The sequence below is a fragment of the Bombina bombina genome, chromosome 5, assembly GCF_027579735.1.
Source record: "Bombina bombina isolate aBomBom1 chromosome 5, aBomBom1.pri, whole genome shotgun sequence".
NCBI lineage: Eukaryota > Metazoa > Chordata > Amphibia > Anura > Bombinatoridae > Bombina > Bombina bombina.
This window is the reverse complement of record NC_069503.1, coordinates 847,263,156-847,280,793: the sequence shown is the minus strand read 5'-3', so window position 1 is coordinate 847,280,793 and position 17,638 is coordinate 847,263,156. Positions and strand designations below refer to the sequence as shown.

The window sequence follows — 17,638 nt, the reverse complement described above, 5'->3', positions numbered from 1 at the left end:
CAGAATAGATGTACTATTTCAAAATTGGCATTTAACCCTCTAGGGTAGATACAATCCATTTTGAAAATCCATTCTGATTCTTTCTTGAGTAATTTGGACTCCATATTACCTCCTCTCCAATCTTTGGTCAATTTGTGAATCCCCATATATTTCAGACTCTTACTACTACCTCCATGTGCCTCAAAAAAGTGTTTGTATAGAGGTACATCAGTTTTTTTCCACTTTATTTGAAGAAGATGTTCACGGATCCTGTCCTTCAACTTGCGGGTGGTCTGACCTATGTATTGTAGACCACATCCACATTCAATCAGGTAGATAACGCATTGGTCCGTGCATCTGATAGTTTGTCTGATCTTAAATAATTCTTGAGAGATTTTTGACTTGCAGGTATCTTTCTTCAATCCATGAGTGCAGGCCTTGCATCGATGGCACGGGAAAAAACCTTGTAACCCCATCCCCATGACCCCCAAGGTGTTGTTATTTTTCTTATTTTTAGGCACACTAGGAGCCAGGATGGACTTCAGATTCTCTGTTTTTCTGTAAATAAAACTGGGATATATGGGGAGGTGTTCACCCAAGATATCATCATCCCTCAAAAGGTGCCAGTGTCTTCTTATTATATCCTCAATCCTTTTCTTATTTTCACTATATGTAGTGATGAAGGGGATTTTCAGATTCCCAGCCTCTTCCATCGATGTATTCTTTTTCGGTTTGTAAGTCAGCAGAGTGTCTCTTTTTACAGCTCAACAGGCTGCAAAGTTGCAGCCCCTCATCCAAGGAGAATGGGTAGAAACGCCCCCCAATTCATATACCACCAATGATGGAAGAAGAAGGGGACATGGGAATCCAAATCCCAATATAAGGCCACAGAACAGATATACTAGACCCCAACAGAGGAGATTCCAGAACAGAGAATGGCAAGGATTTCATCAAGAGAGAAACTGGATTAGAAATAACTCCAATGACGATATCCATCGTGGAAGAGAATCTGGTAATACAGGGAATTGGCAGAGGAATCAACAATACGGGACTTATGACCAATATATATTTAACAATGATTCCTATGAAGGACCTAGGAGGGAAGAACCACCCCCCCCCCCCATTGGTACAGACGTAACAACAGGCAATATCGGCCTTATGAGCCCAGAGATTATTCTAGACAATACCAACGTCACCAAGACGAATCAGGCTTTGGGAATTTTAATGAACCGATGGGGAGACGACAAGAGAGAACCCCGTTTAGACAAACATGGCAACACCGCAGGGAAGAAAACTATCCCCAGGCAAACCAAACACGACAACAACAGAGGGAAGAATACTACCCCCAGATGAATCAAAGAAGACAGAACGAATGGAAAGAGAACTTTAGGGTGATGCCTAATAGATTCTCCCCTCTAGCCACCCAGTCATCGAGAGAAATTGGAAATGACACAAGGGAAGGGACCACTCAAGCCTCCTCTTCCGCCCCTTTTTTAGAGATGGGACACAATCCACAGATGAGGGAACCGAAAGGAAAAAGAAAACAAGTCACATTGGAGGACATGGATACACCCCTAAAAAGAAGATACATCGGGGACGAAGGGCAGGGTCTAGAAACAAGAACAGAGACCACCTGGACTCCCCAATAACTACATCTAAGAGTGTGGAAACGGACCCGGAAGCTAATAAGAGGGAAGTAAAAGGAGTATTCAATTTAAGCAGTAAGGTTTTGAAACCGGAGGAAAAAGAAGTTTTGGGTTTGGGTCTTTCATATGCTCCATCTAAGGGTTTGGATAAATTCCACACCTATCTAAATACTAAAGAGTTTGTACGAAAGTTGACTCTAAAAAGATATTTTTTAAAGTCCCAAGTGGAACACAACTTAACACTTGGACCCAGACGTCCTGATGAGGACGAATTTATACACACAGACCTCCGCCCAAAATCACGGTTCTATCCCACCCATTGTAAAGGTCCGGCCATTGAATCCTTCGAGACTATGGTCAGTAATGACATCAAGAAGTTAACATCTAAAAAAGTTTACAAAATGAACCTTAACAACAAACAAAGAAAAGTCGTATCAGAGTTGGAACACAACGATGACATCGTCATTAAACCCGCGGATAAGGGCGGGGGAATAGTGATATTGAATAAAGCTGACTACGTAAAGGAATCAAGGAGGATTTTGGACGACAGTGGAACATACGAAATATTGAGAAGTAATCCGACCAATGAATATAAGAACATTCTAGATTCCCTCATCACAGAGGCCCACGATATGGGAATACTCAATGATAAAGAAACCAATTATTTAACCAACAAATACCCCAGGATCCCAGTGTTCTATTATTTGCCTAAAATACATAAGAGTTTGGTCAACCCTCCTGGACGACCGATTGTATCAGGCATTGACTCTCTGTCGAGTAACTTATCAGAATACATTGATAAGACTCTCCAACCCTATGTAAGATCGCTACCATCTTATCTGAGGGATTCAACCGAAGTACTCAATCTATTGAAAGATATTAAATGGGAAGAAAACCTTATTATGGCTACCAGTGATGTCACATCACTCTACACTTCGATCCCCCATGAAAAAGGTCTCGAGTCCATCAGTTATTATTTGAATAAAGATGAAAATATGCCAGAACCCCAAAGACGGTTCATAATAGACAGCATTGATTATATCCTCAAGCATAACTATTTCAATTTTGAAAATAAATTTTACCGGCAGATCTGTGGAACAGCCATGGGGACCAGATTCGCGCCAAGTTATGCCAACTTATATATGGGGAAGTGGGAAACCATATTTTGGGAATCCTGCCAGGCTAGCGCGGATCTGGTCCTCTACAAACGTTACATAGATGACCTCCTAATCATATGGAGAGGGAGTGAAAATGATCTGAAACACACCCTAGAGGTCATGAATCTAAATGAACTAAATCTTAAATTCACAAACTTCACAAGTAAGAACTCCATAACCTTTCTTGATCTAAACATCCAGGTCACCAATGGGAAAATCGAAACATCCACCCACTTCAAAGAAGTGGACTCTAACAACTACATCCACCAAACCAGCTGCCACCATAAGAAATGGATTGATAACATACCGAAGGGGCAGCTAATGCGAATAAGAAAGAACTGCTCAAGTGAAGAAAAGTGGATGGAACAATCAATGACATTGAAGAATAGGTTTTTGGAAAGGGGCTACGAGGAAGGCCTTATCAATAATACCATCAAAGAAATCAGTGCTATAAAAAGAGACACTCTGCTGACTTACAAACCGAAAAAGAATACATTGATGGAAGAGGCTGGGAATCTGAAAATCCCCTTCATCACTACATATAGTGAAAATAAGAAAAGGATTGAGGATATAATAAGAAGACACTGGCACCTTTTGAGGGATGATGATATCTTGGGTGAACACCTCCCCATATATCCCAGTTTTATTTACAGAAAAACAGAGAATCTGAAGTCCATCCTGGCTCCTAGTGTGCCTAAAAATAAGAAAAATAACAACACCTTGGGGGTCATGGGGATGGGGTTACAAGGTTTTTTCCCGTGCCATCGATGCAAGGCCTGCACTCATGGATTGAAGAAAGATACCTGCAAGTCAAAAATCTCTCAAGAATTATTTAAGATCAGACAAACTATCAGATGCACGGACCAATGCGTTATCTACCTGATTGAATGTGGATGTGGTCTACAATACATAGGTCAGACCACCCGCAAGTTGAAGGACAGGATCCGTGAACATCTTCTTCAAATAAAGTGGAAAAAAACTGATGTACCTCTATACAAACACTTTTTTGAGGGACATGGAGGTAGTAGTAAGAGTCTGAAATATATGGGGATTCACAAATTGACCAAAGATTGGAGAGGAGGTAATATGGAGTCCAAATTACTCAAGAAAGAATCAGAATGGATTTTCAAAATGGATTGTATCTACCCTAGAGGGTTAAATGCCAATTTTGAAATAGTACATCTATTCTGACCACCCCCATTGTTACCCCAAAGGTAGCACTTGTTTCCACTTCCCACAACTATCTTCACCTATACACCCCGTTATAGGTTATGTATTGTTGGTTTCCAGAGCAAAGACCCCCAAAGATGCGTTATATCAGTTAACTCTTAACAATGTGAATAATAGCATTATTGACTACCTAGAAACAATATCCATCATTGAGTTGATATGCTAGTCCCTTTAGGGTCCTTCCCAGGATGTTAGTAATTGCAGTAATTATAACGAGTGATCCAAGACCTCATTTGGATCCTTCTATCAACTAATGCCATAATGTCCTTGTATATAAATATTTGTAGTTATGAGAACAAAATGCATAGATATAATATATGTATATTTTTTGCTTTTTTTCTCCACCCCAAACTCGTCTGTTTTAACAGTAATGGTTTCCCTACTCGTTTACTAATAAAAATATATTGAATATATTTGTACAGTCGTAATTTTTTAAATATGTATTATGTGATTTTAACTATGTAACTTCTGTGAATCCTGGTAGTATATGAGCCTAAAATCAAAATTGTGTATTACAAATTCGTTTTTTTCACCATAGAATGTTTGGTAATATCTATATAACATTTTTTATAACAATTTTTTATAACACATCTATAGTATTTTTATAACCTTTTAACGACATTTTTCTACTAACTCATTAATATAACCACTAGCCTATAAACTACCTCTTAAATAAGGGGTCGGCGACAAAAATCTACACAGTAGGAATTTTTTTTTTTTAACATAATAATAATAGATATTATTATTGGATAAATTGCCCACATTTGCTAGCATATGCCCATTTCAAAGATGGAGCCGGAGGTAATACCGGTAAGAAACATATGTCACTTCCGGCCGCAGCCACTTCCGACCAAACCATGTGACTAATACGTCACTTCCGGTCGCGGCTACATCCGGTTTCGCGAGCGCAAATTTTTGGCGCAATTTTTTGGCACCAATTTTAGATTTTAACATTATTTAAGGTCAGTTTCAATTGAGCCTCACTATTGTCTTGAAAAAGGCCCCATCACAGGGCCGAAACGCGTTGACATTGGAGAGATTTGTGAGGCTCATATATCACCAGGATCAGCTCATAGGGTGAGTCCATTACCTGTTAGACTCAGTCCCTTTAAGCCCTTTGTTTAGTGCACTTTATATATTTTTTCAACAGGTTTCCGGAGACCTTTGGACCCAAGAATTATCCTCATCATCCGACTGTTATTTGGATTAGTTATTCATTGGACCATGGACTTTGATTTTTTATAATTTGTTGTTCTCCCACTAAATTGGGTTTTAATATTGTCATAATTTTGTTTTATATTCCTAGATGCTGGCATATATTGTATTGTATATTTTTAACATTTAGAAATTGGTTTAGGAAACTAATAGCTTTTGATAGTTACAGTAATCAGAAATTTGTTTAGGATACCAATAGCTTCTAATATAACCAAACCTGGTTCTTAGATATAATAGCTAAGGACAGCTCTGGTTATCTACCTGGTCTTTTAGACACTTATGTAATTCACATTTTTATGTTGATTTTATTCACAGATCATACCGGTATTAGATCGTATTATATATATATTTTTTTTGTTATATATATATATTTTTTTATATATATATTTTTTATATATATATTTTTTGGTTTTTTTTGTACGCACATTTCTTGGTACACATTTTTTTCACAAGTGAATATATCTGTTTTCTTTTTTCTCACTAATTTGCGTGTCTATTGCACACCCACCTAAGCATTGATATTATTTTATCCCAATCATCATTTATATTGTTTCATTCCAATCATTATCTTGATGCACTTTTTAGACTCATACCGAGTCGCTCTAAAAAACCGGAATAGTGGTTTTCTTATGCTATAAGTGACCTTTATGTTATAAATAAATTAGTGATCAGTGAAGTTATCTGATCAGGTCGTATTATTAAACTGTGATTTTATACTTTAAAACTAGTGTGTGTTATTAAAAAGGATATATTTTACTCATTCATTTGTTATATTTTTTTTTAACTTTATCGACTTATCCAAATTGGGAATATTGTTTTTAAACTTCTTGGATTCATCTAATTGGTGACATCGTTTTATGTAATCTATATATTAAGGTACCTGTAGTTTACTTTAGCCTTTATTGGCGCTCCTATAATTCTTTGTAACCCTTGGATTCACACCAACAAAGATATTTCCGCCATATCTTATGGTAGATTTTCCTGGTGACAGGCTTTCTAGCCTGAATCAGAGTATCTATAACTGACTCAGAGAACCCACGCTTTGATAGAATTAAGCGTTCAATCTCCAAGCAGTCAGACGTAGATAAACTAAATTTGGATGCTTGAATGGACCCTGTATCAGAAGATCCTGTCTCATTGGCAGTGTCCATGGTGGGACAGATGACATGTCCACTAGGTCTGCATACCAAGTCCTGCGTGGCCACGCAGGCGCTATCAGAATCACCGAAGCCTTCTCCTGCTTGATTCTGGCAACCAGACGCGGAAGGAGAGGAAACGGTGGAAAAACATAAGCCAGATTGAAGGACCAAGGCGCTGCTAGAGCATCTATCAATACCGCCTTGGGATCCCGGGACCTGGACCCGTAGAGAGGAAGTTTGGTGTTCTGACGGGACGCCATCAGATCCAACTCTGGGGTGCCCCATAGCTGAGTCAGCTGGGCAAATACCTCCGGGTGGAGTTCCCACTCCCCCGGGTGAAAAGTCTGACGACTTAGAAAATCCGCCTCCCAGTTGTCTACTTCTGGGATGTGAATTGCTGAGAGATGGCAGGAGTGATCCTCCGCCCACCTGATTATTTTGGTTACTTCCGTCATCGCTAGGGAACTCTTTGTTCCCCCTGATGATTGACGTAAGCTACAGTCGTGATGTTGTCCGACTGAAATCTGATGAATTTGGCCGCCGCTAGTTGAGGCCATGCCTGAAGAGCGTTGAATATCGCCCTCAGTTCCAGAATGTTTATCGGGAGAAGAGTTTCTTCCCGAGACCATAAGCCCTGAGCTTTCAGGGAGTCCCAGACCGCACCCCAGCCTAACAGACTGGCGTCGGTCGTTACGATGATCCACTCTGGCCTGCGGAAAGAAGAGAATCTCTGGTCTCCTGGTCCAACTGAATTTGAGGAGACAAATCTGCATAATCCCCATTCCACTGTTTGAGCATGCATAGTTGCAGTGGTCTGAGGTGTATCCGAGCAAAAGGGACTATGTCCATTGCCGCAACCATTAGTCCGATTGTCTCCATGCACTGAGCCACAGATGGCCGAGGAATGGAATAAAGAGCTCGGCAAGTAGTTAAGAGTTTTAGCTTTCTGACCTCCGTCAGAAATATTTTCATTTCTACCGAGTCTATCAGGGTTCCTAGGAATGGAACTCTTGTGAGGGGGGAGAGAGAACTCTTTTTGATGTTCACCTTCCACCCGTGAGACCTCAGAAAGGCCAATACAATCTCTTAATGCCCAAACCAGAGCAGCCTAAAGCAAACACCTGGTTAAATCACTACAGCACCTTGCCACAGCCTTGCTGTGGCCCTACCTTCCCTTAGGGATCAGATTTGGGGGAATATAGCTTCTTTTAGGCCCTCAAACATCAGCAGGACCCTCCATGTGAAACAGCATGAACTTCTCTGCAATTCTAACTGTGCATCTGAGGCAATTAGGCCCCTCCCACTCTACTCCGGAGCTGTGAGGCTTAGTAAATCACTCCTAAGTGACTAAAAAACAGCCATGTGGTAATAACCCCAGAAAAAAACCCAAAAGGGCTTTCAAAGTGTCTTGCAAAATGATTTTTCCTTAGCCAAACAATCTATTGCCTTGAATAAGTGTCGGTACCATTTAAAATAAACTTTTGATTGAAGATAATAAAACTACAATTCTAACACCACTCCCGAGAGAGACCCTAGTGCTTAGAGCCAGCAAAGAGAATGACTGGGGGGTGGAGCTAGAGGGGGAGCTATATGGACAGCTTTGCTGTGTGCTCTATTTGCTACTTCCTGTAGGGAATGAGAATATCCCACAAGTAAAGGATGAAGCCGTGGACTGGATACACCTTGCAAGAGAAATATTCACTATATATGTGTAGCTTGGAGATCGTCTAATATTGATTTAGTATCTGTAAACGGTATTATTCATTGTCTTAGAGTCACAAATCAAGCTATGAAGTACTTGTAGAATTGTTTCAGTGGAATAAAAAACATGTGGCATCTACCTTAGCAGTTCTTTCAGGCAACCAAAAGGTGGAGCTATTTCTCCAACTCACTTGTACATATGTTACAATAACAATTTCTGCAACAGTTAGTAATTTTTACCATATAATACTCCGTTAGTTCATCATACCCTATTATTCTTTATATATGGTTTTGTCTTTTAAATTTACAGTTTTACCTGAATCGCATCTTCAGAGTTTCCTAAGCATTTGTGGATAGCACCGAGCAGCAAATTTCTTAAACCTATAACAGATGGATCCAGAACTTCATGGCAGGCTGCAAAAAAATAGGCAGTAATTACCTTACGAGCACAATTTTGGCTAACAGAAGAGAAAAAAATTATAATGCCACACAGCTCTACTTCGTGAAACTGTGATATATGCACGTGAACATTAAAGTGATGGTAAACAAACAATCTATTACTTCACAATGTCTATCGATTATATGTGATTTTGTAAACTTTAACTGCTTCGATATTTTGTTAAAAATTTTAGTTTATTAATTATAAATATGTTATAAAAGCACTAACCGGATGATCATTTTTCTATTCTATTTTGTCCCGCATCTGAATGACGTATAGAGCGGTACCACCTACTCTATACGTAACAGTTGTTGCGTGCTCCCTAGAAGGAATAAATCAATCTGCATGTTCCAATTAAAAATGTCTATAGCTACAAGTACTGAAAATCAAAAGGGAAGGAGAACAGCACACCTGTTTGTGGGGCACGGAGTAAGATTTGCCAAATCTTGTCAATCCAAATAGTCATACATCCAAAGCACTCCAGCCACCAGAAGAAATCTTTGTTTAAAAGACCTTTAATTTCATTAGTTGGGTCCAAAAGTTTACAGGAACAATGTTTCGAACCTACAATAGGTTCTTAGTCATGTACATGACTAACAGCCTATTGTAAGTTCGAAACGTTGTTCCTGTAAACTTTTGGACCCAACTAATGAAAATAAAGGTCTTTTAAACAAAGATTTTTTCTGGTGGCTGGAGTGCTTTGGATATATAGCTACAAGTAAACAGTGAAACACGAGATCCACTGGTTTACTTGTAGAGATCCAATGGAAAGCCTGAATTGCACAGCTACACGCATGTCTATAAAGAACTCCTATTCACTAAAATGAGCCAGTTGGGCAGGATGATGATTGGCTACAGATTCAAACGTCATAAAAAAAAGGATATATTTAAAGTTTAAAAGGCAGTGATGTTCTATATCCATAAATGACTACTTGCAGGTAAGGTAGTGATAACACAAAAGCGCTACTATATGTATTTTTTAACCTTGTAACAATTGATAAAAAGTATCTTGCTCTTCCAAAATAAAATCAAGTAATGTTAATGATTCATCTACAAAACTCTTTATATAAATTGGGACCAGAAAATGTTTGGATTTCAGAATAGTTTGGCTTTTGGAATATTTGTATATTTTCATCTGTAAAATTGGACATCTTGTAGAGGGAATGAGACCAAGTGTAAACAGCAATATCTTATTTCACAATGCAGTTCATAAATGCAACCTAAAGATAGTTTGCTATCATTTTTATTAGTTTTGTATCTATAGTATGATCAGAAAGATAGCACAGTACTGTAATCAGAAAACCAATAGTTGTTTTAAATTAATATGGACTAGCATTGGCATTTTAGAACACAAAAATCAAACCAAAGATTCAGGCAGAAAAAATTATGATCTACTGGCGGTGAAAAAAATTTCATTTGTAATAATTTTATTTTTAAAGACGTTTTGATAAAAAAAGTCTGGCTTTTGGAATTCCGGATTTGGGGATTTTTACTTGTACTAATTTAAAATGAATTTCTATTTATTGCTAACATATTTATTTTTAACATTAATATTTGGAGTTCTTCTGATTTTACTATCATATTAATCTTATATCTCATAACTATCCTTGCAATCAAATACAAAAATAAATCTCAAAGTCAAAACAATTAACAATAATTACTTTTTTATATTCATTCTCATTTCCATATAATCTCGAAAAATCTTTTTTGTAATCTGCTATCTTCCTATAGTCTTCAATTTTCTCCTAATTATAGGACTTCTCTTGAGCTTCTCTCCTGGATAACAGTTATTTTTGGGTTGCAGTCAAAACATTTCCCCAATGAGAATAATTTGGTTCATTATAAGTTTTATTTGTGTAAACTTCTTTAGAGAGCTGAATAATGTACAGGACATACAGTAGATAAAACTGTGTGTTTGTCTTCAATGAATCTGTGAAGTTCCTGAGTTTGTTTCTCTAGTAAATTCAACTCTGACACCGCTATAAACTTTAGAATTAAAATTAAAGAGATAGAAAGGTCAAAACTGAAATGTGTATGAATGTATTTCAGTTTTAAATAGAATTATTTTCGTAATAAACTTCCATTGACAAAATGCTTCTAGTTAAAGTTTTTACTGTTTCAGCTGAATACACTTATATGTCACATGTGAAGGGAAGATCAGGATTTAAACAACATTGCTGCTTAAGCTGTAGATGATGTGTATTGTACCAGTGAAGACTTAATTTGTGCCATACAAGCCACTGCTTACTCTATGTGAAGATGTAGCGTTTGACTACTGGTGCATAGGGTACTCACAGCATATGTGCGTATACCACTAAAAAACAATAACTCTCACTAGAAGCATTTTTTGCAACTGGAAGTATACTGCAAAAAAATGCCTGTTTAAATTAGAAATGAACCCATGCACATTTAACTATTGACCTTTAAAGAATTGTGATTATATAAGAGTAAAGTGGTGATAAAATTTATTTTAGGTGTTAACAAAAGCCAAATATCCTTTTTCTCACAATAGGCCAAGACACACAGAGTTATCCAATGTTGGATTAGAAATTAAGAAATACAATAAGTACATGCAGAGAAAGATAAAGTGTGTGTTTTTCTTTCACCTTGGCTCATGTGTTGGAGGTTGGTGAGTGAACAATTCGGAAGAGCTTTCCACAGATAAAGCACCTCAATAGTGGCGATCACGCAGAGCTCTTTTGTTGGCACGTGCTTTCTAAATCTCTCACCCTGCAAAAATAATCCCACAAACATTGTTTTATAGCACCAGTGTCAAAGAGAACGGATTCATTTATATGCTAATAAAATATATTCATACTAAAATTCTAAACAAAATCACTATATAGAGAAGTTTAAAAGGCGTATCATATTAAGCTCAACCTTGTGCCCTCTTGGAGAATTTGTGTGTTCCGCTAGAGAGGCAGTTATTTGCCATTCATAGTACATAGTTAAAAAAAACGTGTATGCAAGAAAAATAAGTAAAATAGCACAGACATCCTTGTCCTGTCTACTATAACCCCTGGTGAGGGGACGCTAGGATGGTCAAATTCAAATTTGAAACCACTCATGGAATTGTCTTGTCTGACAAGGACCTGTGACAAGTACATGAAACCTGTCATTTTATACAGGGATTTGTTTATTTTATTAAAAAAGTGCAATTGTATGTTACAATATATCCGACTAACACAATAATATTACACTTATATCAATCCTTACCAAGAAAACAAAAGCTTTTATAAAACAAATGTGTACATAAGCGGCTATACATTGTGCAGAAGCAATATGGAGGAAACAAAGCCCATGTGCTTGGGAGTATACACTACATCCTCAAATTATGCTCAAGTCCTTGCGTGTAAAAGCTGAGCTGTTGCCAATGATAAACTGTAGATTTACTTGTTCATGGGTTTAATTTTTAAGGAATTCTCTGCTATATGTGTTTAACCCACAATAAAGGGTTAAACACATAGGCAAACTTGTGCACCCTCTCACTCCCATGATGCCACAGAAAAGCCTAAATAAAAGATCAGTCAATATATGACCGGCTGATCTGCACATATCCTTTTTTTGGGAAACTTGGTAGTGTCAGAATACATGTGTTTGAATACGTGTTTTCCTTTAAACAAACAGGCAGAGGAAAACATGTTAAAAAAACATATTTAATGAAATAGCTGGTAATTTATTATTACTGTAAGTCTATTTAACTATCTACCTTTAGTTTTTTATTGATGTGTTTTAAAAGATTAACAAAATTAAATCATACACAGAAGTAACAAAAGGTACACGAAACAAACAGCACTTTACGGTGCAAATTAGGATGTGTCCTACTCATATTCAGCCTTACTTCACCAAAAACATATCAGCAAGAAGTGAGAAAAGACGAACAGCACAGCCGTATGGTATCGATTGATACGTTGTATGGAGCCTATAAGCATTCATTGGCCAGTGTTTATCATTGGAGAACATCGGGGAAGAATACAAAAATAAAAAAGGGGGGGGGGGGTAAATTTGATCTTTTGCAATTGATCTTACCCAGCATGCCCTCTTCAAGTCTCTTTATTTCCAGGCTAGGAAGTAAACCCACCTTTTTAACTGAAAATTGCTCAATCTGATTGTTCTTCCTTTTGAAAAGCTTCTGGACATCTTTAAACACATTGTGTGCCCCTTCCACATCACCTGTAGCACCCTGACATACTGGAAGAAGCATACAAGAGGTGTTATCTCTACAACCTTATAATGTTATAGCTAAGAAATACAGCACAGTGTAGAGTTACTAGAAAATATGAAGAAGGACAGGGAGACTCCGAATAATAGGACCTTCACAATGTTAAAAGTTAAAGACAAGGAAGAAAGAAAAAAAATACACAGCAGGATTACAAGAAAAAAAAGCCATTAAAAAAACAAGAGAAGAAACGCACAAGGACTAATGAAGCAGTAAGCATTAAAGGGACAGTAAACACCAGAATTTTTGTTGTTTTAAAAGACAGATAACCCCTTAATTACCAATTCCCCAGTTTTGCATAACCAACACTGTTATAATTATACACGTTTTACCTCTGTAATTACCTTCGGCTAGATTACAAGTTTTTGTCGGTAATGGTGTGCGGTGTTAACGAGCATTTTTTTCTCACCGCTCACTTAAGACAACGCTGGTATTACAGGTTTTTCTAAAAACGGCGTTATCCGCAAAAAAGTTAGCGTAGAGCACGATTTCCCCATAGGAATCAATGGGGCAGATTCGGCTGGAAAAAAAACCTAACACCTGCAAAAAAGCAGCGTTCAGCTTCTAACGCAGTCCCATTGATTCCTATGGGGAAACACATTTTATGTCTACACCTAACACCCTAACATGAACCCCGAGTCTAAACACCCCTAATCTTACACTTATTAACCCCTGATCTGATGCCCCCGACATCGTCGCCACCTACATAATATTATTAACCCCTAATCTGCCGCTCCGGACACCGCTGCAACCTACATTATACTTCTGAACCCCTAATCTGTCGCCCCCAACATTGCCAACACCTACATTATAGTAATTAACCCCTATTCTGCCGCCCCCAATGTCGTCGCAACCTACCTACAATTATTAACCACTAATCTGCCGCCCCCAACGTCGCCGCCACTATAATAAAGTTATTAACCCATAAATCTAAGTCTAACCCTAACACCCCCCTAACTTAAATATAATTTAAATACATCTAAATAAATATTCCTATCATTAAACAAATTATTCCTATTTAAAACTAAATACTTACCTGTAAAATAAACCCTAAGATAGCTACAATATAACTAATAATTACATTGTAGCTATCTCAGGGTTTATTTTTATTTTACAGGCAACTTTGTATTTATTTTAACTAGGTACAATAGTTATTAAATAGTTATTAACTATTTAATAACTTCCTAGTTAAAATAAATACAAATTTACCTGTAAAATAAAACCTAACCTAAGTTACAATTACACCTAACACTACACTATAATTAAATAAACTACCTAAATTAACTACAATTAATTACAATTAAATTAAATAAACTAAATTACGGAAAAAACTCACTAAATTACAGAAAATAATAAAATAATTACAATGTTTTTAAACGAATTACACCTAATCTAATCCCCCTAATAAAATAAAAAATCCTCCCAAAATAAAAAAATTTCCTACCCTATACTAAATTACAAATAGCCCTTAAAAGGGCTTTTTTGCGGGTCATTGCCCCAAAGTAATCAGCTCTTTTACCTGTAAAAAAAAAAGTACAATACCCCCCCCCAACATTAAAACCCACCACCCACACACCCAACCCTACTCTAAAACCCACCCAATACCCCATTAATAAAACCTAACACTACCCCCTTGAAGATCACCTTACCTTGAGATGTCTTCACCCAACCGGGCAGAAGTGGTCCTCCAGACGGTCCGAAGTCTTCATCCTATCCGGGCAGAAGAGGTCCTCCAGACGGCCAGAAGTCTTCACCCAGGCAATATCTTCTATTTTCATCCATCCGGAGCGGAGCGGGTCCATCTTCAAGACATCCGACGCGGAGCATCCTCTTTGTTCGATGGTGACTGGAATAATGACGGGTCCTTTAAATGACGTCATCCAAGATGGCTTCCCTTCAATTCTGATTGGCTGAAAGAATTCTATCAGCCAATCGGAATTAAGGTAGAAAAAATCCTATTGGCTGATTCAATCAGCCAATAGGATTGAAGTTCAATCCTATTGGCTGATTAGAACAGCTAATAGGATTGAGCTCCCATACTATTGGCTGATTGGAACAGCCAATAGAATGCAAGCTCAATCCTATTGGCTGATTGGATCAGCCAATAGGATTTTTTCAACCTTAATTCCGATTGGCTGATAGAATTCTATCAGCCAATCGGAATTGAAGGGACGCCATCTTATATGACATCATTAGAAGGACCCGTCATTGTTCCAGTCGCCGTCGAACGAAGAGGATGCTCCACGTTGGATGTCTTGAAGATGGACCCGCTCTACTCCGGATGGATGAAGATAGAAGATGCCGCCTGGATGAAGACTTCTGGCCATCTGGAGGACCTCTTCTGCCCGGATAGGATGAAGACTTCAGACCATATGGAGGACCACTTCTGCCTGGTTGGGTGAAGACGTCTCAAGGTAGGGTGATCTTCAAGGGGGTAGTGTTAGGTTTTATTAAGGGGGTATTGGGTGGGTTTTAGAGTAGGGTTGGGTGTGTGGGTGGTGGGTTGTAATGTTGGGGGGGTATTGTATTTTTTTTTTACAGGTAAAAGAGCTTATTACTTTGGGGCAATGCCCCGCAAAAATCCCTTTTAAGGGCTATTTGTAATTTAGTGTAGGGTAGGGCTTTTTTATTTGGGGGGGGGGGGGGCTTTTTTATTTTATTAGGGGGATTAGATTAGGTGTAATTAGTTTAATTTTTTTAATTATTTTATTATTTTCTGTAATTTAGTGTGGTTTTTTTTCCGTAATTTAGTTTATTTTATTTAATTGTAATTAATTGTATTTAATTTAGGTAATTTATTTAATTATAGTGTAGTGTTAGGTGTAATTGTAACTTAGATTAGGTATTATTTTACAGGTATATTTGTATTTATTTTAACTAGGAAGTTATTAAATAGTTAATAACTATTTAATAGCTATTTTACCTAGTTAAAATAAAAATAAACCCTGAGATAGCTACAATGTAATTATTAGTTATATTGTAGCTATCTTAGGGTTTATTTTACAGGTAAGTGTTTAGTTTCTCCAACATTGGTGTGTCCGGTCCACGGCGTCATCCATTACTTGTGGGATATTCTCCTCCCCTACAGGGAAAGGCAAGGAGAGCACACAGCAGAGCTGTCCATATAGCTCCCCCTCTAGCTCCGCCCCCCAGTCATTCTCCTTGCCGCTCTGAACAAGTAGCATCTCCTCGGGGATAGTTAGGAGTTTGTGGTGTTAGTTGTAGTTTTTTATATCTTCTATCAAGAGTTTGTTATTTTAAAATAGTGCTGGCTTGTACTATTTACTCTACAACAGAAAAGTGATGAAGATTTCTGTTAAGAGGAATATGATTTTAGCACAAGTAACTAGAATCCATTGCTGTTACCACGCAGGACTGTTGAAACCAGAGAACTTCAGTTGGGGGTAACAGTTTGCAGACTCATCTGCTTCAGGTATGACTAGTCTCCTTCTAACAACACAGGCTAATGCTAGATGACAGTCATTTTTCCCCTCAGGGAAAATGGTAAGCCATTTTTCTTTCACCTCAGCAAAAAAGATAACAGGCTTCCCCTTTTTGATTTTTATGCTGGTAGACACTGTTAGGGGCAAAATCGATTGGTTTTTATTACAATATCATGGCATTTGAACTGTTTTATAAGCTCATATACACTTGGGAACGTTTTTTATTGATCTGGCATGTTTTAGACACCTAAATCTAGTCAGGAAGGCCCCTTCACTCTAGTGTGCTGAGGGAGGAAGCCTCATTTTGGTGCTTCAGCTGTGCAGTTGATTTCAAGGCAGTGCATGCAGTTTTCATGTGAGAGGGTCCTGTGACTCAGAAAGTGACTCCAGAAGGCTTATTTCTGTGGATGATTGACCCCTAAGGAAGGTAAAATGCTGCAGCAATACTGTAGCAGGGATTGTAGTGTATAAAAACGGTTAAATCCAACAATTAGCTCTGGTTTGCTTGCTTTAAGAGCTAGAGTCTCCATATTTGCTGTGCAATACTTTCTAAGCATTAAGACACTGGGGTCCAAATTTCATAAAAATCGGATATTGCCTTCATAGTTTTTTGAACATTCAGAAATAAAGTGTGTAATTTTATTATTTAAAGAGACAGTAACATTTTTGTTTAAAATCGTTTTTATTGCATTGTTTGCCTGCCTAAATCTGTTTAACATGTCTATGCCATCAGATAACCTATGTTCTGTGTGTGTAGAGACAAATGTGTTCCCCCTTTGAGTGTTTGTGATAATTGTGCCATAGCGTCCAAACAAAATAAGGACAGCTCTGTTACATTTCATAATGTTGCCCAAGATAATTTATCTAATGAAGGTAGTGAGGATAATTCTACATCCTCTCCTTCTGTGTCTACACCAGCTTTGCCCGCGCAGGCGACACCTAGCGCGCCAGTGCTTATTTCTATGCAACAATTAACAGCAGTAGTGGATAATTCTATAGCAAATCTTTTATCCAAACTGCCAGCATTTCAGAGAAAGCGTGATTGTTCAGTTTTAAATACAGATAAAAAAAGGATGAACAATCAGACGCTGACGATGCCTTATCTATTTTACCCTCACATCAATCGGAATTGGCTGTGAGGGAAGGGCTGTCTGAGGGTGAAATTTCAGACTCAGGAAAAATTTCTCAACAGGCAGATCCTGATATAGTAGCATTTAAATTTAAGCTAGAACATCTCCGCGCTTTGCTTAAGGAGGTATTAGCTACTCTGGATGACTGTGATTCTGTAGTAGTACCAGAGAAGTTGTGCAAATTGGACAAATTTTTAGAGGTCCCAGTGCACGAAGACGCTTTTCCAATACCCAAGAGGGTAGCGAGCATAGTGGATAAGGAGTGGGAGAAGCCAGGTGTACCCTTTGCCCCACCTCCTATATTTAAGAAAATGTTTCCCATAGTAGACCCTAGAAGGGA

General features: G+C 37.9%; 1 protein-coding gene across 2 annotated transcripts in view; it reads right to left on the bottom strand.

Annotated features, from left to right (window-relative positions):
• TTC39C (tetratricopeptide repeat domain 39C) overlaps positions 1 to 17,638 on the bottom strand; it is a 317,517-nt gene that overhangs the window by 15,391 nt on the left and 284,488 nt on the right. For both annotated transcript variants that reach the window (XM_053714981.1, XM_053714982.1), the window contains 3 exons: positions 12,588 to 12,697; positions 11,113 to 11,236; positions 8,384 to 8,481 (listed from right to left, as the gene is read on the bottom strand). In XM_053714981.1, coding sequence (XP_053570956.1) covers positions 8,384 to 8,481; positions 11,113 to 11,236; positions 12,588 to 12,697 — 332 coding nt within the window. The remainder of the gene's footprint in view (positions 1 to 8,383; positions 8,482 to 11,112; positions 11,237 to 12,587; positions 12,698 to 17,638) is intronic.